Source organism: Aotus nancymaae, unplaced genomic scaffold (assembly GCF_030222135.1).
Source record: "Aotus nancymaae isolate 86718 unplaced genomic scaffold, 86718_ANA_hifiasm-v0.15.2.pri h1tg000010l, whole genome shotgun sequence".
NCBI lineage: Eukaryota > Metazoa > Chordata > Mammalia > Primates > Aotidae > Aotus > Aotus nancymaae.
Genome location: NW_026988421.1, coordinates 10,076,070 through 10,102,159, shown reverse-complemented (window position 1 = coordinate 10,102,159; position 26,090 = coordinate 10,076,070). Strand labels below are relative to the sequence as shown.

General features: G+C 34.8%; 1 protein-coding gene across 1 annotated transcript in view; it reads left to right on the top strand.

Moving 5' to 3' along the window:
• Window positions 1-26,090, top strand: part of WDR11 (WD repeat domain 11) — a 58,640-nt gene that overhangs the window by 13,748 nt on the left and 18,802 nt on the right. The window contains exons 8-16 of the mRNA XM_064373793.1: window positions 640-835; window positions 1,133-1,236; window positions 4,578-4,754; window positions 8,559-8,643; window positions 15,964-16,070; window positions 18,421-18,496; window positions 21,342-21,450; window positions 23,434-23,558; window positions 24,263-24,410. Coding sequence (XP_064229863.1) covers window positions 640-835; window positions 1,133-1,236; window positions 4,578-4,754; window positions 8,559-8,643; window positions 15,964-16,070; window positions 18,421-18,496; window positions 21,342-21,450; window positions 23,434-23,558; window positions 24,263-24,410 — 1,127 coding nt within the window. The remainder of the gene's footprint in view (window positions 1-639; window positions 836-1,132; window positions 1,237-4,577; window positions 4,755-8,558; window positions 8,644-15,963; window positions 16,071-18,420; window positions 18,497-21,341; window positions 21,451-23,433; window positions 23,559-24,262; window positions 24,411-26,090) is intronic.

Below are 26,090 nucleotides of genomic sequence, written 5' to 3'. Positions count from 1 at the left end.
TATACATCAAAGAGAGTAACGTTTTTTGTTTCTTTCTTGATCATATCCACAAGCCAAGTAGATGTTACCTTTTGGAATTTTTTTTCAGTACAAGTCCAACTTTATGTGCCTTTGTTGTTAAGCCCCCGTGGCTTCTCGGCTGTAAGAACTTTCTTTGTAAAGTGACAAAGGTTACTAAGTCTCCACAGCACTCAGTTGTCAAGTCAGTCTTATCTTGGAAATAGAAATAGTTTTTGTGAAATGATATACTAAGTAAAGATTAAAGTGATTTTCACATCTTTTGGAAAGTACAGCTATTTTCAGGCTTATAGACTACTACAAATTATGATGGAGATTTATTCTGTAACTATATGTCACTGTTGATCCTTTTTCAAAGCACTGTCTTTAAAAATATTAAAAAACAAAATATCTTGATTATAGTTGTTATTTTGGAGATTAAACAGTACAGTCATTAAGTGAATTATCTTTATATTCGGAAAAAACTTAGTAGTAATTGTAAAAAGTGAAGCCCTTCTTGACAAAATTTGCATTTGTGAAGGAGTGATGCCCAAATTTAGTTGAGGTTTTATTTCAATTGAAACAAATAGTAGTGGTATTGATATGGTTGCTTTCTGATATTTAAAACAATTTTATGTGAAGATCCAGATCCAGTTCAGGAGCTTACCTATGATTTACGAAGCCAGTGCGATGCAATCAGGGTGACAAAAACCGTCCGTCCCTTCAGTATGGTGTGCTGTCCTGTCAATGAGAATGCAGCTGCCCTTGTAGTGAGTGATGGCAGGGTCATGATATGGGAACTCAAGTCTGCAGTGTGTAATCGGAATTCACGAAACAGGTAATTGAATCAACAGGATCATGGTTTTGTTTTTTTTTTCTGTTTCCTTTTTTAAAAAAATGTTCATAGTCATAAAAATAGGGGGCTGGTTTTCTATAAAAATATTTTTAAGGTCATAATTAAGGCTTTAGATTATTAGGGAATTAGGTAAATCTGCTAAGAGCTATTTCACCTATGGGTAAGATGAATAAATAATATAAAAATAGAATGCTGTGATCTGGACTTAATAATTTGAATTCCTAATACATAATGCAGATTTTAAATATGTAAAACCTTCTAATTATTATGTCTTTGCAGTAGTTCTGGTGTGTCACCTTTATATTCACCAGTGTCTTTCTGTGGAATTCCTGTAGGAGTACTACAGAATAAACTTCCAGACCTTTCCTTAGATAACATGATCGGTAAGCTTTTTTTTCCCCTCTAACTCCATGTTAAGTATTCTTTCTGAAGGGCAAAATGAATAATCACTTACTTGTAATTATTTTAAAGTCAAAAAAGTTAATACTTGAGAAAACTAGAACATGGAATCATTCTTTCCTAAATAAATCAGAGGAGTATAAAATACTTAAGTAGAAAAGTGCCTGAAGTAGCATAGGTGTGCATTGTGGTTGTTGGAAATAGAAAGTGTTCATTCACGAGAGACTGGTGTAAATGAAAGCAATGACGTTTGGCATCTGGATTTTGGACCTAGAGCTGATGCTGAGCTATGCCATGCCACCTCAGGGTCTTCCTGTTTGCTGGTTCCTAGCTTGGAATGAAGTACACGCTTCCTTTCTCTCTTTTACTCCTAATTCAAAATTCAACTCAGGTGTTGCTTTCTTTAATCTCCCAAGTCTAATTTAAATGTTCTTCTTTTGTTTTTCCTAACAGTTATCAGCTGTGTTGTATTGTGTGCGTGTGTTTTAACTTCTGTTTCATCTAATCAATTTAAGCATCACAAGGGTGGAGCAGTGTTTGATTCAATTTTGTATTTCCCAGCATGCAGCACAGTACCTTGTGCATGCCTGTTTTGTAGTAAATATTTACTGAAGGAATAAAGTAACTGAGCAGTGTTAGAAAATATTATTTTAACTTTTTGACATGAATTATTTTTACTTTGGGGATTCTTTCAACCAGTCATTTTTGGAGATAAAAATGTTGAAAGTGCTTTAATCATTATAAGGCTAGTATATATTAAAGGAAAAATGAGAATTTGTGATTTCAAATTTTCTGCTACTTGAAATTGTAAGACTTTGTAAATATGACAAGCAATTTGGACATTTAATTCTTTTAAAATCGTGACTGTGGTTTATAAAGGATTTTCTATTTCATTATTTATTCTACCATAATGTAATTGAAAACAGATATTATTTAGGAGGGTTTTTTTGTTGTTGTTGAAACACTAGATAGGTGATGTACTAGAAAGCGCATTCACTTGGCACAGTGGCTCACGCCTGTAATCTGAGCACTTTGGGAGGCCGAGGCCGGTGGATCACCTGAGGTCAGGAGTTTGAGACCAGCCTGGCTGATATAGTGAAACCTTGTTTCTACTAAAAATACAAGAATTAGCTGGGCTTGGTGGCACGTGCCTGTGGTCCCAGCTACTTGGGAGGCTGAGGCAGAAGAATTGCTTGAACCCAGAAGGCGGAGGTTACAGTGATCCAAGATCATGCCACTGCACTCCAGTCTAGTTGACAGAGTGAGACTCCATCTCGAAAAAAAAAAAGAAAAAAGAAAGAGCATTACCTTATTAATTATATTAATCAGATCACATTTATTGGTTACTTAATACTGTTTTAAGTGCTGTACTAAATATTCTACATATTACCTTGATACAACTTTGCAAGATAAGTAATACTATCTCCATTTGATATATATGAGAACTGAGGCCCAGAGAGATTAAAGCTTTAAACCACACAGTCACACAGTCACACAATGGAATAGCCAAAGTGTGACCCAGGTAATCCTGGCTCCAGAGCCTGCTCCTGAGCAGTGGCCTCCACTCCTGACAGCTCCACTGTCATCTTGGGCAAGACCATCATCCATCTCTAGGCCTCAGTTTTTTCACAATTTCTGCCAGTTATGAAATTCTTTTGTTCAGTGATACTATTATATTTAAAATTCTTTCTCTTCACTATCTATTCTACCAGATATAAATAAATCCATATGAGGAAGCCTGGACACATACTTGTTTTGCAAAATTTATTTTATCAGTAACACAATTTTTTTGAGTTAATTCACTTTGTCTACTCTTAATATGAAAACTTAAAGTGAAAAGAATTATAAATACACACACAAGAACAGAACTAATCAGTTATATGGAGCCCACAGGAGTTCAAAATTTCGTGCTGTTTAGTATCTAAGTGGTGATATAAATTACAGTTTTTAAGAGACAAAAGGATACATATTGTATTGCAGTTCTTGACAATGTAGTTTTTAAAGTGTAAAATAAAGCTTCATACTTGAAAATATTTTAGTTTAAACTTTTAATTTGAAATTCACTGTGTTCTTAGTGATAATTAAAAGCAATTCAGTTAAATACAGAGGCTGATTTATATTCACGGGATAAATGCTGATACTTATTAAGGCCTAATCTACCCTACATTGTAATTTGCTTCTTATGGAAAACACTTGAAGAAAAATGTGGCATTCCCTGGGAGTCAACTCAAAGCCAACATGTGTATGTGTAGATTCCTTCACATTCCATCTTTTTTTAACCAAGGTTTAGGCAGAGAGATTGGTATTGAGTATGTGGCTAATCCTAAGGGATCATTGGAATAGGATTATAGTGCTGGCTGTTTTATTCTATATATTTTAGGGATTTTAAAATAACATTATTAAAACAACTTTAAAGCCTCAATAAGTTATATTCATCACCCACTTTTAGTAATTATTTACATTTTTCCTTTCACACAATATACATGTTTATGTTTATGTGTATGTAGACATATATGTATACACTGACACATATTCTTTATTATATATTTTTGGCAAGTTAATCCCAATATTATAGAGTGGTTTATAGGAAGGAAATTTGTATACCCTTTTTAAACAGTCTTGATTTTGTTGTATTGTTTACATTTACATTTTGTTAGAATAATTTTTATTGGAATCATCTTTTTAGTTTCAGACTTGGTAACCTAAGTACAAATGGTGTATGTGAAAAGACTTAACTATTGACAGTGATGGCTTGTATATTATACATGTGATTTATGAATATATATTTATTTATATTTACTTATAAAGCTTATATTTTCTAATTACACTGACACATTAAGATTTCCTGTTAGAAATTATTAATGATTATTTAAACCTATTTTTCGTGAATACTAATTTTATATGTACTTTACAGAGTACATCAGATTGAAAAGTAACCCTCTCAAAAGCCAGTAAAATGAGGCTGTGGTACAGCAGCTCACTCTGCAGAAACTGTTCTCTCATCCAGATTGTCTTGCTGTGTTCTGAAGGCTGTTTAGTGCTTTAATACCAGGAATACTGACTGAAACAATGTTTCTTAGAAGACATAGGTCTCTGTATTCTGGATAGCAGTACTCGGGAGTAATCTATTCTTTGAGGTGTTAGTCAATGCAATTTAAGTCCTATAGCCGGGTACAGAGTCATTGTGTCCCTAATAACTATAGCTGCTAAGTGTACTACATTGTACTTTTAGACCTGAAGAGCATTTCTACTGAAATTTTTCTTTAGATTTTCAAGATCAGCATACACGATAGTTAATATATTTGTTATTTTTATTACAAATCAGGGCAAAGTGCAATTGCTGGGGAAGAACATCCTAAAGGTTCAGTTCTGCGGGAAGTGCACCTCAAGTTCCTGCTGACAGGACTGCTCTCAGGACTGCCCGTCCCACCGTTTGCTATCCGCATGTGTCCACCACTGACCACAAAAAACATCAAGATGTATCAGCCACTGCTGGCTGTTGGTGAGTATTTGACCTGGTCTTTTTTTTAACTCACTTTAGAAGATATTCAGGTTTCCTAGTTTCTAGAAGATCCTTTATTCTCTTTGAGGATGCTTCGAAAGGAGATAGCGGCTAAGGGAAACAGTGTAGATACTCATCTTGGAACTTAAAAAAAATTTGTTTCTGTCCTTTTACTCCAGCCTCTTATATTGAATTGGAACGCTAAGTCTCATCCACTTGAGGCTGGACAGTCAAGTCTCTGACACTGTCCATTCATCTCTGAAATATCAGGAGGCACGCCCCTGCAGAGCTGAATCCCAGGCCCCTTGTCTGTAATTGGACCTCCCCAGTCTTTCTGTCATGTCAGTTTTCGTTAGGTCTTTATTGACTAAAAATATAGACCAGGTTAATAGTCTAATAGCAGGGTTCTTCTTTTGCTAAGAGTTATATATTAAATATTCTTTAAAGTGGCTGTGGTCCCTATAAACTAAAATTTGCCTTTTGGTTTGAAATTGTATATTTTTATGTTATAGATAGAAAAATTAATCTGGATTTCAACTTGCTGTCACATTACTTTCATAGTAATGTGATGAACCTAATTTTCTTTACAGCATAGAGAAAAAACAAAATTTAGTTTAGTACACATGGTTAAAATACATTTCTCCAAAACTTTTTTTCTCCTTTTTTAAATATTTTTAAGTTCTGGGATACATGTGCAGAAAGTGCAGTTGTTACAAAGGTATACATGTGCCATGGTGGTTTGCCACACCTATCAACCCATCATCTGCATTAGGTATTTCTCCTAATTCTGTCCTTCCCCTATCCTCCCACCCGCTGACAGGCCCCGTGTGTGATGTCTCCACTCCCTGTATCCATGTGTTCTCGTGGTTCAACTTCCACTTATGAGTGAGAACATGCAGTGTTTGGTTTTCTGTTCCTGTGTTAGTTTGCTGAGAAAGATGGTTTCCAACTTCATCTATGTCCCTGTAAAGGACATGAACTCATCCTCTTTTATGGCTGCATAGTATTCCATGGTGTATATGTGCCACATTTCCTTTATCCATTCTCTCATTGATGGGCATTTGGGTTGGTTCCAAGTCTTTGCTATTGTGAATAGTGCTGTAATAAACATATGTGCATACGTGTGCATGTGTCTTTATAGTAGAATGATTTATAATCCTTTGGGAATATACCCAGTAATGGGGATTGCTGAGTCAAATGGTATTTCTGGTTCTAGATCCTTGAGGAATTGCCACACTGTCTTCTACAGTGGTTGAACTAATTTACACTCCAACCAACAGTATAAAAGCATTCCTATTTCTCTACATCCTCTCTAGCATCTATTGTCTCCTGACTTTTAATGATCACCATTCTAACTGGTGTGAGATGGTATCTCATTGTGGTTTTGATTTGCATTTCTCTAATGACCAGTGATGATGTGCTTTTTTTCATATGTTTGTTGGCTGCATAAGTATCTTTTGAGAAGTATCTGTTCATATCCTTGGCCCACTTTTTGATGGGGTTAGTTTTTTCTTGTAAATTTGTTTAAGTTCCTTATAGATTCTGGATATTAGCCCTTTGTCAGATGGATAGATTGCAAAAATGTTCTCCCATTCTGTAGGTTGCCGGTTCACTCTGGTGATAGTTTCTTTTGCCATGCAGAAACTCTTTAATTAGATCCCATTTGTCAATTTTGGCTTTTGTTGCCATTGCTTTCAGTGTTTTAGTCATGAAGTCTTTGCCCATGTCTATGTCCTAAATGGTATTGCTAGGTTTTCTTATAGGGTTTTATGTCTTACATTTAAGTCTTTAATCCATCTTGAGTTAATTTTTGTATAAGATGTAAGGAACGAAGGGGTCCAGTTTCAGTTTTCTGCATATGGATAGCCAGTTTTCCAGCACCATTGGTTAAATAGGGAATCCTTTCCCCATTGCTTGTTTTTGTCAGGTTTGTCAAAGATCAGATGGTTGTAGATGTGTGGCATTATTTCTGAGGCCTCTGTTCTGTTTGAAGCTCAAAATTTCTTCTTAAGATGCTATTTGCTGACTTCTGGCTTTCTTCCCCAGAGTATTAACATGTGATTTGTAATGAAAACCTTACCACGTTTATTCTGTGGCCAACACGTCTCAGCTTAATGGCTGACTTCTTAGTACTAAAGACTCATTTGGGTATTACTGTTTGGTAGTACTCCTCTCCTGTTTTTTTCTGTGCCTATCTTTTGAAAATGATTTAATTTTTATGATTCAGTTGTCTATATATGTGTCCAGATTTATATAGTTATATGATGCAGATAAATGTTTAATTTTTGTTTTAGAAACCATTGATTAATATTTCACCTTGAATAGATTTAATTAGGATTCATCGGTGTGCTTCTTATATGCATGTATGTATTATGTCAGTGTTCCTGATTTGTCAATTAGGATTTTGTCAATTTCTTGGGGAAAATTACTTCTTGGGCTAACTGTATAATAAGAACTGTGGCAAGGTCTGAGATTTCCATTGTAGAATAAGCTGTATTGTTATGTAGTGAATATCATCATTTACTGAGTTTAATATAACAAAGTAAAAATACAAAATAGTGCCTAAAGGTTTGTATAGAGGTGTCACTAAGAAAGATAAATAGAATTCAACTATGGAATTAATTATCCTTGTGGTGCCCTTAGTGCATTAGCTCATAGGTTCAGCATCGTTAAAACTTTAAGATTGTAGAAATCATTTGATTATTATGAAGTTCTGTTAATTGAAAAATTTTAGTGATTTAGTTACTTTTTCAGTGCCAGAAGATCTTATTATGAAATAGATGATAAACGTAAACAGTTGTACAATGTGTTTTACTAGAATAGTTTTGCAAAGATTTCTGGAGCTTTATTCAGCAAATAAGATAATATTAGAATTTGCACAGCATTTTTACTTCCACTCTGTTGCTTTGTATGAATTAATCTTTAAATCATGTGCAGTGCAAAGGTGATTGTCCATATAGACTGTTCACTTTTCTTGTTTAACTTATTAAAACACTATAGAGACTGAAGCTTTACTTTCTCATGTGTGTCCATGTCCCTTCCATTTAAACTTTAGACATACTACGTGGCACCATGAAAAGCTTTAGGAATGATAACTGTAAACTATTAATTATGGTGATGACAGAATACTAATAGTTAACCAGGTGCTTACTTTGTGCCAAGTGCTTTATGTTTTCCTATTTAATCTGCAACAAATATATTTTCTGCTCTTCCCATTTTAAGAGTTGAAAACACAGATTTAGTGTGGGCAAGTAAGTCATCCAAGAGTATAAGGAAGAGGCAGGGCTTGAGCCCAGGTTTCTTTAATTGCAGAAACCAGTTAACCATCATACTTTACTCTCTTGTCAGGATTTATTTAATATAAGAGAAAAAACAAAAATAAAACTTTGTAAAGAAAAATGGATAACCCTGGTTAATGAGCTCTGCTAGATTGCTTATTTGAGGACGAGCTATGATAAATCTGAATCTCAAAAAGCATAAATTCCTGTGAATACAAAAGCTTAGGAAAGTGTTTCTTCAAATTGTATATGTATTAATTTAGGTTTTAAAGTCTTTCTGTAAAAAATCTATCCCTGGAATTAGGTGAAGTTTTTGAGCACATGAAGTTAGGCCTATTTTTTATAGGGAAGTAGACCAGAGAAATCATTCTTTTTTTTTTTTTTTTTTTTTTTAAAGTACATAGCTTGGGTCTCTTTTATAAAAGATAAATGTTGTTAAATGAGTAAAGTCTTGAGAAAAGACTTTTCCTGCAAAGCTCTGGAACTCCCACTGAATTAATGCTCTTCTGTTACGTCATTTTGAAAGGTACAAGTAACGGTTCTGTCCTGGTGTACCATCTCACCAGTGGTCTGCTACACAAGGAGTTAAGCATTCACTCATGTGAAGTCAAGTAAGTATGTCATTGTGATGGTGACATCACCAACATAGTATCAGGAAAAAACTCTCATAGACTTTTCTACATTGAGTACTCTATAATGATATCTGCAGTGGTGATATTTTGAAAAGTTTGAATAATATTCACATCCAACTAATGGCTGTGTGAATCAAGGATGATAACTAATTGTTTGCTATCTAAAGAACATAAGCAGTAGAGAATGTTTTCTCTTTTATTAGGTTGATGCAAAAGTTATTGTGGTTTTTTGCAATTTTAATGGCAAAACCCACAATTATTTTTGTGCCAACTAATATTGTTGCACCTTTTATTTTTCCTAAGGTCCATGCTGTTTTCTCACTGAATGTTCTTACGTTGCCTTATTCAGGTTTATTTTATTTTTCATTTCTTTTTCTTTTTTTGCTCAAAATTATTATTTTTTATTATTTTTTAATTTTTTTTACTTTAAATTCTGGGATACATGTGCAGAAGGTACAGATTTGTTACATACGTATATGTGTGCCATGGTAGTTTGCTGCACCTATCAACCTATCACCTAGGTTTTAAGCCCCACATGCATTAGCTGTTTGTCCTGATGCTCTCCCTCCCTTCACACACACCCCCAACAGGCCCTGGTGTGTGTTATTCCCCTCCCTGTGTCCATGTGTTCTCATTGTTCAACTCCCACTTGAGAGTGAGAACATACGGTGTTTGGTTTTCTGTTCCTTGTGTTAGTTTGCTGAGGATGATGTCTTCCAGCTCCATCCGTATCCTTGCAAAGGACATGATCTAGTTCCTTTTTATGGCTGCATAGTATTCCATGGTGTGTATGTACCACATTTCTTTTCTTTAATTTTACTTTAAGTTCTGGGATATATGTGTAGAACGTGCAGGTTTGTTACATAGATATACATGTGCCATGGTGGTTTGCTACACCTATCAACCCAACATTTAGGTTTTAAGCCCCGCATGCATTAGGTATTTGTCCTAGTGATCTCCCTCCCCTTGCCCCCAACTCCTCAACAGTCCCTGATGTGTCATGTTCCTCTTTCTGTGTCTGTGTGTTCTCATTGTTCAACTCCCACTTATGACTGAGGACATTTGGTGTTTGGTTTTATGTTCCTGTGTTAGTTTGCTGAGAATGATGTCTTCCAGTTTCATCCATGTCCCTGCAAAGGACATGAACTCATTCTTTTGCATGGCTGCATATTTTTCATTTCTGTATGATCTGTCAGTAGGACTGCTCATGATGAATTCAAATAAAGTCATTTTAATTGTTTATTAGTTTTATTTATTCTTTGTTTACTATCAAAACGCTGCATAGCATTTATTCGTTGATTTTAAGACATGATCTGCTTGTGAGTTCTGTGTATGCAGAGATGTCTGAGGGAAGGGTAAATTGACAGAAGAGTGCTTCTTGCTTTCTGTCCCAAAATGCATACCTACGCTGTCCATAGCATTATTTTGCTGAATGCAAGTCTGTTTTCCTTTCATGTCCTACCAATGATAGATTGTAGATTTTCACATATAAAATATGAATTTCTTGTTTTGGGTTTTTTTTTTTTTTTTTTTTTTTTTTTGAGACAGAGTCTTGCTCTGTCACCCAGGCTGGAGTGCGGTGACACAATCTCAGCTCACTACAACCTCCGCCTCCCAGGTTCCAGTGATTCTCATGCCTCAGCCTCTTGAGTACCTGGGACTACAGGCATGTGCCACCATGCCCAGCTAATTTTTGTGTTTTTAGTAGAGATGGGATTTTACCATGTTGGTCAGGCCGGTCTCAAACTCCTGACCTCAAATGATCTACCCGCCTTGGCCTCCCAAAGTGCTGGGATTACAGGCATAAGCCACTACACCCAGTCGGATTAACCTTTTAAATATCACAGCTTCTGATGGTGATGGAAATCTCTGAAAATTTGTATTGTCTTATTGTTTCAAGTGCATTGTTGTGTGGTACAGCCCAGGTGACTGTCCATTGCCACTTTGCACTGTTCCTGTACAGCACTCCCCAAATACATATATGTGGAATAATAATGTCTTCAGAAGCTTTGGGCTTTTGAGGTGCAGTGACACAGGTGCCTGTTTGGCCTCTTGCAGGCTGTTACTCATCTGTTCTCTTCTGTTGCAGTGTCTGTAGCTTGCCTTTCTGGCACTTCTTCTGGTAGTCTTTGCTTACACTGCTGCTGTCTCCTCTCTGTTTCTTTCCCGTCTACACTTCTCTTATCATTTCCTTTCACCCTTGCCTTTTGTGTCTGGTGTTTCCTTTTATGGTCAACACTAACCAGTCAAAACTCTCCATTTAATCAGCATTTATTCTAAGGATTATGTTAAGTGTTAATACTTTGCATGCATCATTTCATTGAATCCCTACTACAGTCTTATGGGGCAGGTATTGCATTTCCAATCTACAGAGTAAGAAACTGAAAATTAGAGTAATCTGTGAAGCAGCTAGATGGAATTCATTCTAGGCCTTTCGAGCCGCAGAGCCTGAGCTTTTCACTTATACTTACAGTATGATACATCTCCTGCTGAAATATGCCATAGATTAGTAGGAATCATGTTGGCAGTAAAACTAAAATACTTAGCACAAATTTGTGCTAAGAATTTCACACATGCTTCTGAAAGATCAAATATGTTGTAATTTTTTTCAAACACAAAAAGTTTTAATAGCTAATTAATCAGAGAAGTATTAATTTTAAGTACAGTTTTATTATTCTGGATTAGTCAGGTTATAGATGTCACTAAATACTTGACTTATACGTGCTAAGATAATATTTACAGTTGAGTAACATTGAAATTGATTATAGGTGTTACTTGGGATACTGAGTAACTCTGAGGGATGTACTACTCACTTAAATGTTATGAATGATCATACAAAGATATTCCATTTTTACATGAATTATTCCTCTTCATTGCCATTTTGAAGATAATTTGTCTTTTATATTCAGAGATACTGCCCAAGAGGTTGCTAAAATCCTGCTGTCTTTGTGTTTCAATTAATGCAATTTTAGTATTATAATTAAAAGCCATTAAGAAAATTTCACAGAAATAAAAAATTAGTTGAGTGTGGTGGCACACACCTGTAGGCTCAGCTATTTGAGAGCCTGAGGTGGGAGGGTCTCTTGAGCGTGGGAGGCAGAGGTTGCAGTGAGTTGAGATCATGTCACTGAACTCCAGCCTGGGTGACAGAGAGAGACCCTGTCTCAAAACAAAACTTTCATGTATGTATTATGAAAATGTCTGAACTTATTAGCAGTAAATCAAAAACATTTTCAATTTTCATGTGCAAATTAAGGGTTTTAGAAAGTTTGTTTTTCTACCTTTTTAAAAATCATAATCTTAAGCACTTGAAGGTTGTGTATACTGTGCCAGGGACTGCATGACAGCAGATAGTTGCATGTGTGTGTGTTTTTAAAACCATGATGTTTTAACTAGTGATGCCTTACAAATACCTGTTGAGTATCTTCTGTATGCTTATAAACAGACAAAGCCTTTGAATCTTATAATTCAGTGGAAGATACTTAGAAAAATGAAATAGAAAGGTACATATAGATTTTCTTATGTGATTAGTTTGTGTCTTTGTCTGGTAGGCTGAGTTTATGATACTGGTTGAGTATCCCTTATCTGAAATGCTTAGGACCAGAAGTGTTTCTGACTCAAATTTTTTTGGGGTTTTGGAATATTTGCATATATATAATGAGATATCTTAGAGATAGGACCCAAGTCTAAACACAAAGATCATTTATGTTTAAATAAACATTATACATGTAGCCTGAAGATAATTTTATACAATATTTCAAAGATATTTTTATGCATAAAACTGTTTACATTGAACCATCAGAAAGCAAAGATGTCATGTTGACACTAGAAAAGCTTTGGATTTTGGATTTTGAGATTAGGGCTGCTCAGTTTTTAACATGGCCTGGTACTGTTTTGAATGCCAAAAATAATTACAACAGCTTATATGTATATTAGAACATTGATTGAATCAATATTGCTTTGAGTAAATTGAGTGATTTGTGGAAAGTAAAATGATCTCTATTTTTGTTTGTTTCTTTGTTTTTTTATTTTTGACATGGCGTTTTGCTCTTGTTGCCCAGGCTGGAGTGCAGTGGCACCATCTTTGCTCACTGCAACCTCCACCTCCCGGGTTCAAGCGATTCTCCTGCCTCAGCCTCCCAAATAGCAGGATTACAGGTGCCCACCACCACACCCAGCTAATTTTCATATTTTTAGTAGAGACAGGGGTTCACCATGTTGGCCAGGCTGGTCTTGAACTCCTGATCTCAGGATCTCAGGTGATCCACCCACCTTGCCGTCCCAAAGTGCTGGGATTACAGGTATGAGCCACCAAGCTGGGCCTGATCTCTATTTTGTCTGTCTGTAAATTTACAACAAAATCTTGGAATTTCAAGGTCTCTCTGAAAGTGCGTGCTCCCCTAGCCACCCAGTGTTGAGAAGTAGCCTTTGTAGTACCCCTAGTAGATGAGGACCTGTAGGAGTCAGAACCCTAAACTGCTGATAGATTCTAAGGTTACAATTGTTAAGTAGTTACAAATCTTACATACAAAAAAAGTTCCTAGACTGAGTCAGAAAATGGGCTGCTATGCTTTTTCGTTTCTTTTTTTTATAGACCTCAATATGTAGTTAAACCTAATTGATAGTATTCTAATCCTGAGGGCAGTGTGGCACTCAGCTGTGAAGAGTTTCATTCTTTTTTTCTGAGACATAATCCCCTCCTTATATAATCATTTTGAAATTAAACTTGATTTTTATTTTCTTCAGTAGGAATTGAATATACAAGTTGCTGCTATAATCGGATATACAACATGCTCACACTATTGGATTACAAATAAGCTGCTCCCCCATGTTCTGAACTATCCTATACACTGGGACATTTTGTAAACAAGGGAAAAAACACCTGTCTGAATATGCGTGACACTAATAAACATAAGAAGGAATGCTAGGCTTCTCTTGGACATCATTCATTTAATCTAACAAAATTTCCTGAGCACCTATCCTGTGCCTGGAGAGACATGACATGGTACCTCCCTTCAAAGAGAGTACAGTCTAGCAGTGTTTTTCAGCCAGTCACATATTTCTCAGTTATTCAGGCTTAGATAAAGCCCTATTTGCTCTCTGGGTCTGAGCTTTAATAATCCGACAGGAAGCCCTGCCAGGCTCCTGAGACCAGATTACATTTGACTGTTACCTGGTTATGTTGAACTCTGTGCCACTTTATTTCATCATAGATAATACAGAATGCACTTATTTTCTGCTAGATTGTAAGCTCCAGGAGGACAGCAGTTGTATCTGCCTCATTCATGTTTACATTCTTAGTGCCTGGCATAGCTACTACTAGCATATACTGAGTACTTAACAAATTTATTTTTAAAAATGAATAAGGAATGGAAGGACTGGAATTCCTACAGTTCATACATAATGGCATCACTATACCGGTGTATAAATAGTTCAGATTGCTAGCAGCAAAACTTGGAAGGTGAATCTTAGGGTTCCTGTGGACAAAGAGGTCTGATTCAAGCTACCAGACTTCATATAGAGAACAGAATATATCCAAAATGATTCCTCTCTTCTTTTGTTCTTTGGTTCACTCTAAGTAGAAAAATTAATGAGTACTATCACTATTAGGCAAAAGAAAGGAGAAATAAAGACGGGCTTTTCCCATGACTAGCCAAATTATGTTCTATTCACTCTGGGGGTAGTTTGAATTTAGAAAATGGGAAGGCCTCATGAAGAAAATAGAGCTGGAATTAAATCTTGAAATGAGAGTAAAATGATGATGATAATTGCCAATACCTATGGTGCTTATTATGTGCCAGGCCTTCTTCATGCACTCAGTATTATTAATCCTGCATCACAAATGAGGAAACTGAGGTGTAGGGAGAGCACTGAGCTATTAAGAGCTGGAGCCAGGACTTGAACTCCAGTAGTATTTGAAGAGGAAAGGAGAGAGGTCATTCCAGGCATGGAAATTCCTAAAGGTACTCAGTTTTAAGAAGCCTTATCTCAGTGTTTCAATGCAACTTTATGCTTAAAGAGTTATAATCTTCGATAACAATACCAATTCCCTGCTATTGCAAATTATTTTTAGTTCTTTTTGAACTCTGCTTGCCCCTGGGAGAAAGTACAAGTAGGTAGGTACACCAACATCAATGGGGTTATTTGACTCTGGTTAAAATAACAGATAAGGTTCAGATGATTGAGAGGTAAGCTTGGTTAGACAGGATGAGAGAAATGGCTAAATAACCTTGAAAGCCGTATAGAGGAGTTTGGATATGATGCAGGAAGCCATTGTACCTTCTTGGGCAAATAAGGGACATGTTAAAAGCAGAGTTTCATGTAAACTTAGCAATAGCATTCAAGTTGGTATAGAAATTGATAAACTAGATCAGGGATTGGTAAACATTTTCTGTAAAGGACCAGATTAGGTTTAGGATTATTTTAACCCATATAACCTCTTTCACAACTACTCAACTCTGCTATTGTATTGTGAGAGCTGCCATAGATCATATATTGTTTTCAAAAATGGCTGTCCCATAAATGTGATGAACAACTGCACATAGAACAGATTTAGACTTCCCTCCCATCCATCCTCTATCACCTTGTGAGCAATGCAGATCTTTCTCATGACTGATAAAGTGGCTTGATCCAGTGACCCCTTCTGTCCTCCATTCTCTGTATATTGTGATGGTGTACACTGTCCAGTTATGTTAGTAGGAAAAACATGTAATCACCTCCTGGACAGCCATATAAACAAAACTCCCAAGGCATTAGGGTTATAGGTTGCTTGTCACACATTTTTTTTAAAGGATTTTTCTTTTCTGCTTTTCTCTGATACACCGTTTGGAACTTTTAACCACTTCCAAATCTGTTCTTCATTTCAGGAATTTCTGCTTTGTAACCATGTGGAAATTTTGATAAAGTTTTAATAAAAGAAATTTAAGTGTACCTGACTTTACCCATTCTGCTGAGAATGTCTCTATACCACTTCTTTTTAAACAGTTGAAATTCTTGGAAACTACTGTAATATGACCTCTCCCTAGCCAGATTTTAATAGTCATATTAATACTGATATCATTCCTGATAACTAAACTATCTTGCCATTACATTTGTAGATAAAGTTTTAGTTAGAAATAATTTTGTATGTGCTAGGTATGGTAATACAGTCTCAAAACGTCATGTTAAGATAAAAGATCATGCTTACTTTTTAATTAACTTGTGTAATAAAATTTAGGTCTTTGGAAAACTTATTTTTCAAATAAATGAACCTTTCAAATAAAAAAGTATTTATTAACCTTTATTTCATTTTTATTATAGGGGTATTGAATGGACAAGTTTGACTAGTTTTCTTTCTTTTGCTACCTCAACACCAAACAATATGGGATTAGTGAGAAATGAACTTCAACTGGTTGATCTTCCAACAGGTTTGTTTTTAAAGATTCAAAGTAGTTTGTCATATTGAACGAAGATGCTGCTATTTATAAAACATGTTTGGAAGTACTTTTTTCACCTTGGAGTATTTTCTTTAATTCATGTTTATGTATTTATTCTTTTATTCTCTAATAATTGCCCTAGAAAGGTCTCATCGTTGTTCGCATGGAAATTTCCTTAACACAAATACGTGGTAAAATGGAGGACCATTAGCCTGAACAGGCAGATTCATTAAAAAATAGGATACCAGTTCTACTTCTAAGTGCATCGCTATATATAACCAACTTTAAAAGACCAATTTAAAAATAACTCTGTCAATGGACTTTATTAGAGTCTCTGCCTAAAATTTTGGCCTTTATAGGAAACACTCAGAAAATTTATAGGTTAAGGGTTGTTTTTAAATGCTCACATTTAAACCTTGTGATAGGTAGTCTCTGGCTGAATGAATAGAGAAACTTAATTTGGGAGTTTAAAGCTCTACAGTCAGAAACATCCCAGTGAGGTAACTTGTTCAGAATTGTTAAAAGCCTAAACCCAGTGAATTTCAAAATGAAGAATTTGAAGATATAATAAGGAAAGCATTTCAAATTATTTTCTAGTGTATGCAGTAGTTTCAAAGAAGATTTTTTAAACAAAATTGTAATGAGTTTCTTTAAAATGGTATAACAACATGAATCATATGTAGATAATTGTAATCAATGAGAGTATGTGTATGTATGTGTAAAATGAATACATCAAATAAATGGTTGTAAATCAAGTAAGTTGTAAACAAGTGAAGTACAGGGTTGCTTTTTTCTATTCTTCATAATTATTTTCAAGCTCTCAAAGATACAGTTGTTCTTACTTCTCAGGGTATGTTACTGAACTTCGAGGAATTATCCCCAACTTAGTCCAGTGTTGCTCTAGTCTCATTGGAAGTGACCTGCCCATTGACTCTGATCCCCAAATTTCTAATTTGCCAACAAAGTGGTACTGGCTCTCTCTCTTCTAATCCCAGAGATAAAATGTTGTTGTCTAGTATCATTGACTAAAAAAAAGAAAAAATCCCTATTCATTCATTTTGGTCAGCTCAAGTTCAGTACTGTTAGATAATTTAAAATCTGCTTGTCACAGATGTATTTTAAAAGAACAAACATCTACGGTAACAGTTACTGATTTTCTTAAATGGGATATTTGAATTCATAGATTGTAGACTTTTATAGCCTGGTTTTCTAAGGAGGGCAAGAGACCAGTACAATCAGGAAAGGACATGAGCCGTTTGGGGTATAATAATAGTGAGCATAGTGAGATTCCAGTAAGATTCACGGAATCTTATTGAAGAGCAGGAAGGCATGTAGGCCTTCAGTTGGCCTTGAATTGATTATGTTTTCTCTTTTGTTTAATATAGATAAAAATCTAACACGAGATACTGAAATATACAAGGTAGAATTTATACTTTTTTTATTCACAGAAAATAGGGTAGCTTCCTTTGAGTAACTCATTCTTTTACAACATATATGGAAACTGTAGTTATTCCCTAATTTCCAGTTTATAAAGATGTTTTGAGAGGAACAAGTTCAAAATATTTAACTGGTATTTTGCACCTGGAACAAGAAAATCTTAAATACATGTTTCAAGAGTTCCTCCCCTCCACTAGTTAGTATTTGGAAACATGGGAATGTTTATATTAAATATATTACTTTAAATAAGTAGTTTTCACAACAGCCAATTGCTGCAAAATAGACTCTTAAAACTTAACATTTTTTTAATTTCTAAAATTGAATTACAGAATTCAAGAAACTGTGTAACAAATGAAATGCCTTTTTACAAAATATCTGAATGTGTGATATGTTATTGATCATTAATTTGTAACACTTTTGAGAATATTTTTTGAATTTAGGTTATTAAAAACAGCTTAGAAGCAACTGGGCGAGGTAGCGCATGCCTGTCATCCCAGCACTTTGGGAGACTGAGGCAGGTGGATCACTGGAGGTTAGGAGACTGAGACCAGCCTGGCCAACGTAGTGAAACCACATCTCTACCAAAAATGCAAAAATTAGCCAGTGTGGAGGTGAGCTCCTGGAAGCCCAGCTGCTTGGGAGGCTAAGGCATGAGAATCACTTGAACCTGGGAGGTGGAGATTGCAGTGAACCAAGATTGTGCTACTGCACTCCAGCCTGGGTGAGAAAGTGAGACGCCATCTCAAAAAAAAAAAAAAATGAAAAAACAGAAACAGCTTAGAAGCAAATGGAAGAATGAATAATAGGACAGTGGGTAGGACTGATCAAATTACATTGGTGTGGCTTATTGTTTCATACATGTTTTATGCACTATTCTCACTTTTTTAAATGTTTGCAATTAAAGGTAGAAGCATTGCTTTTCGTGGTGAAAGAGGCAATGATGAATCTCCCATTGAAATGATTAAAGTATCTCATTTGAAGTAAGTGTCAACCTAAAAGAAAAATCTGGTGTTATCACAATGAAATCTCATGGATTTCTTTAAGCTTTAAGAAAATGGGAAGGTGCTGGAATGCATATAGCATCTCTTTAGTGGTAGCAAATGGTGATATGCAGCCCAAAGAAAATATTTTTATTACAAAATTAAGTTGCTATCACTTTTAATTCTCCACTTCTAAAAGGTGAGGTAACTTTTGCATGAATGGTTATTTACTTTCAGATGAAGTTCTTTTGTACTTTCATCTACCCATGAAGTCATTGAGTGAAAGAACACGTTTTCTTTATGTATAATTTAAACCCATTTTGCTTCCAGAAATTTTTTGTTTCAGGGGAAAATAGCATGTTACGCAGGATTATTAAAAATAGAAACTGAATGAAAATCAATCAAAATTACAAAGAAAGAGTAAGCTTTCTAAAATAGTTTTCAAAATTGTTTTGGCTTTTCTAAGTTCTTTGCATGTCCATATAAAGTTTAGAATCAGCCTATCAGTTTTACCAAAAAAATCTTCCCTGAGATTTTGATTGGGTATGCATTGAACCCATTGATCAATGTGGGGAAGAATTGGTATCTTAACAAGTTTTGTAATTCATGAACGTGGTATATCTCTTCACTTATTTAGGGCTTTTAAAATTTCTTTCAGCAGTATCTTAGTTTTCAGAGTATAAGTCTTACATATTATTTGTTAATTTTTTTGCATGTTTTCTTCGATGCTTTTATAAATGACATTTTTAAATTTCAATTTTCAATTATTTATTATTTGTATACTAAAATACAGTTAATTTTTTCGATATTGACCTTGTGCCTTGAGACCATGCTAAGCTTAGTTATTACATCTAGTATAGGTACTTTTCTTGATTTTTTAGGATTGTCTATAGAGACAGTCTCGTTTGCCAGTAAAGACACCTTTACATCTTTTTGATCTATAGGCCTTTTATTTTTTGCTTTGCTGCACGAATTAGGACCTCCTGTACAGTGTTGATTAGAACTTAGATATCAGCTAAGAGCTGACGTCTTTGCTCTGATCCTGGATCTTATGAAGAAAGCATTCAGTCTTTCAACATTAAGTTTGATATAGCTGTAGATTTTTTGTATATTCCCTTTATCAAGTTGAAAAAGTTTCATTTTTAGTTTGCTGAGCCTTTGTGTCATGAGTAGGTGTTGAATTTGTCAAATGCTTTTTCTGCATTTATTGACATCATCATATGGAGTGTGTGTGTTATTTTGTTTTTGTTTTTGTTTTGAAGTCTACTAATATGGTGAATTACATCGATTGATTTTCAGATGTTAAACCAACATGACATTCTTAGCATAAACTCTAGTTGGTCATGATGTATTACTGTTTTGACCTATTGCTGGATCAATTTACTGCTATTAAAATGAGTTTTTGCATCTGTGTTCATGAAGGATATTGGTCTTGTTTTTATGTAATATCCTTCATTTTGGTATCAGGGTAATACTGACTTTGCAGAATGTGTTGGAAAGTATTCTGTCTCCTTTTTTTTTGAATGAGTGTGTAGAATTGATAGTATTTTTTACTGAGTAGTAACAATGCATTAGGAAATCCATCTGAACCTAAAATTTTCTTTGTGGAAAAGTTTTTCAATACAAATTCAATTTTTTTTTTCATAAATATAGAACTATTTAGATTATCCTTTTTTGAGCTTTGGTAATTGGTATCTTTCAAGTAACCTGTCCATTTTGTTGAAGTTGCTGAGTTTATTAATTTATTGAAAATCATGTCAGTGATTCTCTCTCCCAATCCTAATATCAGTAAATTTTATCAACCAATTTTATTTATTGAGTTTTTCCAAGAAACTACTTTTGGTTCATTTGATTATTCTCTATGATTTTTCCGTTTTCTATTTCATCGACTGTCATGCTTGTCTTTTGTTCTTCTTACTTTTTAAATATGCTTTTCTTTTTTACACAGTTTTCCAAAATAGAAACTTAGATAATTGAATTAAGATGATTCTCTAAAATGTAGTGTAAACATTTAATGCTATATAAGCACTACTTTTCCTGTATCCTACAATTTTTGATATGGTAATAGGTTTTCATTTTAATTCACTTTATCGTCTTTTAAAATTACCATGGGGTGTTATTCAGAGGTATATTTCTTAACTTCAGACTATTTGGATGTTTTGCCAGGTATCTTTCCATAAATTTCTATTTTCTGTTGGGGTCACACATGGTCTAGAATGGAAGAATCTCAGTCCTTTGATACAGGGAGTACAGAGATCTTCCTACTCTGTCACATTTCCTCTATGTCAGCCATCATTTGCTGATAATATTTTAGTTCCTCATAGTGCTTATTGAGTAATCAGTGCTCAAGTTATGTTTGTTGAATTGCACTTGTTGACATCATTCAGTACTTCTTCCAGGCTTAACAGAAAGTGAATAAAGTGGCATTTGTTGAATACCAACTATAGTAGGATGATAGAAACTTTACATACTTTTTCATTGAATGTTTACCATAATTTGTATATCAATTAATTGAGGTACATGATGGGATTTTCATGTCATATGTGAGAAATTGAGCCTCAGGAGGGTTACCATAAGTTGTGGCATCAGGGTTTGAATCTGTGTCACTCTTTCTTCCGAGTTGGACTCCTTACCTAATTGTGTGAGATTGTATGTGCTCTCACAGGTCATCTTAGAGCTTTTCCTTCTTATGATTGTTAATCTTGGGGGCTAAAATGGTAGTTTAAATTGTCTATATTTAGAATGTATCAGCTGAGTTTTTCAGTTTACTGAACTTTTTATTTGGTCTAATTCATGGTGAAATTTTTGCAAAAAGGGGCTTATTTGGTAATTTTGTTTATTTTAGGCAGTATTTGGCAGTTGTATTCAAAGATAAACCCCTGGAGTTATGGGATATTAGAACTTGTACCCTTCTTAGAGAAATGTCCAAAAACTTCCCTGCAATAACTGCTTTGGTAAGTTACACTTTAAAAATTAAATCATTTATTTAGGTATATATGTATGTGGTGAATGTTTTGCTTAAGCTTGAATCAAAATCAGTACTGGCAAAATCATATTTTCTTGTTAAAAATGTGTGTTCAGAGAAGATGATCTCAATAAATGGAAATAACTCTTATTTTCTTGGATGGATCAACCTAATATTACATTAGTACAATTCCAATTAAAGTTTCATTTGGATATTTTGAGGAATATGATAAACATATTCTAAAATGTTTATGAAAGAATAAAGGTCCTAAATAGCTAAGTCATCCTTGAATAAAGAGGACTAAATGTGGTAGGTGGGCGGGGGGGGGTGGGGGGTGTTGGCCCTTCCTACCTGATAGTAGTACGTCTTATAAAACCACAGAAATAAGATCAGTATTGTATTGTCACAAGAATAGGAGGTGAGTCAACATAATAAAGAGCTCAGAAACAGACCCATGAATATTTGGGGACTTAATATATAGTAAAGTAGTACAAATCAAAGAGGATGGATGAACCGTGTAGTAGACGGTGTTGGGAAAACTGTCTCACTTTATGGAGAAAAATACTTGATCTCTTCTTAATACTATATACAAAAGTGAGTGTCATAGGACTAAAGTCCTAAATGTAAAAACGTAAAGCTACAAAATTGAATATAACAAAATACAAAATATTTTTGTGACCTAGGGGCAGGAAGAGACATCAGAAGCTCAAACCAAAAAGTCAAAAAAAAAAAAAAAAAGAAAAAGAAACATAATGCATTTAATTAATCAAGATTAATGCTTTTTGTTTGGTGAAGAATATCACTGTAAAAGTTAAATATAGAAGACATTTTGGGAAAACAAATTTTCCAGTGTCTAAATTTAACTAGAAACTCCTGTAAGTCAACAACGGAAAAAAGCAGGAACCGTAGTGGAAAAATGAACAAAATCTGTGAAGAGCTAATGGGAGACAGAGAAACCTAAAAGGCCAACAAGCCATATAAAGGAATGTTTAGACTCATCAGTTTTCAGAGATATTCCAACCATGATATGGCTCTACCTTTTAGACTAACGAAAGCTGGAAAGCCATGTAGTGTCAAGTATGGGTGGAATATAGGGTATGGGAATCCTTGTGCATTGCTGGTAGGAATGTAGACCAATGCAGCCATTATGTGAAGCAAACTGGCAGCACTTGGGCAAACACAGATATCCTCTGTGTCTGTTAAGCTCTTGGTCATAAAAGAACTTTTGCAAAGATATTGACTGTGATGGTGTTTGTCATGATCTGAGTTTGGAGACCATCTATGTGTTTTTTACTGAGAGAGGAGACAGATTAGCAATTGGCTGATGCACCCATGGAGTGTTACGTAGCATGCAGAAACAGGAGGAATAGGACTTAAATACAGTGGAAAGAGTAAGAAACAGGATGAAATATATATATACACACACACACACAGACACATATATATATAGAGAGAGAAACATAGTACTATTTATGTAAATTAGAAGTACATGTGAAATAACTACATGTTAAGAACTTATACATATGTGAGGATATTGGACTGAAGGCTTTACAATAGGTGGAATATAAAAGAATATATAAATAAAACAAGTGGTTTTAGGGGGATCAATGGATGATAAGGGCCCTGGTTGGAGAACTGTGATCATCTCATCCTGTGCACATAAGAGACGAGGGGTGGTGGGGGGTGGTAAGGAATAGGCAATACTATAATTGAATTCATTATTTTCATTTTGTAAATTTTTTTAACAAACATTAAAAGGTCAGACCTTTTGGAAGTTTGCCATAAAAGCTCTAGTTAAAATGCATTCATTCAGCCTTTCTATAAGTAGGTAGAATCTAAAGAACACATTGTGGATTCATGTGCAGTAATAATAAATGATGCTGGGCAGTGGTGTGTGTGCCCAGCTGTTCTGGAGTATTCTTTGACAGAGAGAAACCTAATACATGTAGTTTTGTCTGCCTCGGCTTTACAGGAGTGGTCACCATCTCACAACTTGAAGAGCCTGAGAAAGAAACAACTTGCTACTCGAGAGGCCATGGCCCGCCAGACTGTAGTCTCAGACACAGAGCTGAGTATTGTTGAATCCTCTGTGATCAGGTACAGTACAGTGTTTCTTGACACTGTTATTTGTGCTATTAGCATCATGGGAATTGGACAAGTGTCATCAGAAGGGACTCTGCTTTTGAACATACTTAGTTTCATCTTTCAGTACATACCCAGATTATTAAAAAGTTAATTTTATCATTTTTATTATTATACTATACTGTTTATTGTAGCTAGTAATATATGCAGTAATAATCACCCATCAGCATCTGTTAGTAAATGTGATCACTTCATAAACTTCAGCTTCTGAAATACAAGTACACATAGCATAGACATACAGATAGATCATATTGTCATTTATGCACACCAAAGAAAATGTGTTGGGAATTCTAAATTTGTGTACCATCCCCATCCATACCAATCTTACAAATAAAAGCTTCAGAGATAAGGATGAGTCACTGTACAGCCTCCCTTCTGTCAAGGAGACTTCTATAGCAAAAACAGCCATGAAGTGTATTTTTCTTGTATTAAGCTTAGATCACCATGTTTCTCTGCCCAGAGTAAACTTCCTCTGATAGTATGACTGTTTAGGAGTGATTCATATTTACCCATGATTAGCTGAGCAAATATTAGTTTCAGACTTTAAAAAAAAATAATTTTGGATCTCTTAATGCATCTGTATTTGGGCAAGTCAGTTAATTATGGGTATCACTCTAGGAAAAAGAAATATCTTTATCTTATTTTTCACTATCCCAAAGCTTGCTGCAGGAGGCAGAAAGTAAATCTGAACTTAGTCAGAACATCTCTGCCCGGGAACATTTTGTATTTACTGATAATGATGGCCAAGTTTATCATCTCACTGTTGAAGGAAACTCAGTAAAAGATAGTGCTCGGATTCCACCAGATGTGAGTAAAACCTTGATTAAACCTTCATCAGGAAGATTTTGTTTTGTTGGTTCCATATCCAGTGAAGGAATCGTTAAGTTGGAAAGCTTCAGAAAAGCCTAATGTAAATAAACTTTATTTAAGGAGATAATACAATTGATTAAACTTGTTCCATACTGCTACAGAATAACGCTGTAACTATTTTGATTAAATGTTTACTGTGTGCTACTCATTTTTATTTCCATAATAATCCATGAGGAGTTATCTCCATTTTACCTGTAACAAAACTAAGGAAGAATAAGTAACTTTCCCAAGGTTACCCAGCTTACTTATATGTCAGAGCAGTATTTTAAACTCAGGTCTGTCTGATTTCAGTATCTGTCTTCTTTCCATTTCAGGCATTACCCTGAAGGATTTGACTTAGAATCTAGTATTATTTTTGGATAACAGTAATCAGGTTGTAAGTGTAATAGTATTATTACCATTTACTAACTTACATATGTCCTTCTTATGGCCTTGTGGAATCTGTAAAGTTTTGTCATTAATCATTTGTATCAGCGTGCATCTCATAGATTGTTTTTAACAGATGGATCATGAGAGTGTTTATGTTAACTAACACAGGCTATTATAATGGTTAAATGAAGGCAAGAGGGGATTTTTTTAAATAGGTATATTTATTTTAAATTGCCATCTAAAAATGGAATGCTCTAGTAGAATGCCAACCCCCCATAATTTTGTAGGTGGCTTTGAGGTCTCATAAAGTTACAATCTAAATGTTGGCTATGGCTACAGTCTTTTGAAGTGTAATGGGGCAGAAGGATCTGTTTCCAAGATGGCTGACTCACAAGGCTATTGTACATTAATGCTGGCTGTTGACAAGGGACCTCAGTTCTTCCTCATATGAATCCTTCCATAAGGCTGCTTGAGTGTCCTCACCACATGACAACTGGCCTCCCCTAGAGCAAGGGATCGGAGAAAGCAAAAAGGAAGTTGCAGAGTCTATTATGACCTAGTTTCAGAAGTCTCTTCAAAGGCAACTTCTTAATTAAACATTCTGTTACGTGGTTAGGAAAGAAAGTGTTGCTTCATATCATACAGAATTTCATTTCTTTAATATAACTGTTTTTTTAATTAATGGACTTGATTATAATATTGATTTTTAAATCCAGTTTTTGTTTTGTTTATTTACTGTTAGCAGGGTTTATGCAGTCATCAGTGTGTATGCTAGTCTACTAATGGCCAATTATTCAAAACACTGGAGTTTTCTTACTTTTTACTGTGGATACCATTTGAATTTTTATATTATACAATAAATGCAAAAACAAGATTTCTTTTAATAAATAGAGAAGTAATTGAGCAGTAATATTATTTATTAGCTAACATGTATTAACTATTTATTGCATGGCAGGCATTGCTTTAAGGCCTTTGCCTTTATAAATTTATTAATACTAGCAACAACTCAAGTTTCACGAACTTACCCTACTTTATTGACAATAAATCCAAGACACAGAAAGGTTAACTAAACATGCCTTAAATCACATAGCAGTTTCAAGCTGGGATTCAAGCCCAGTCAGTCTGACTCCAGAGCTCAGGCTACTGAGCCTTCCATGATACCACCTCTGAGCATCTGTTAGAACTGCAGGTTCTTTTCTTCCTCCAAGTTAGATTGATTATAGTAGCATTTCATTCTTATATTGTGCT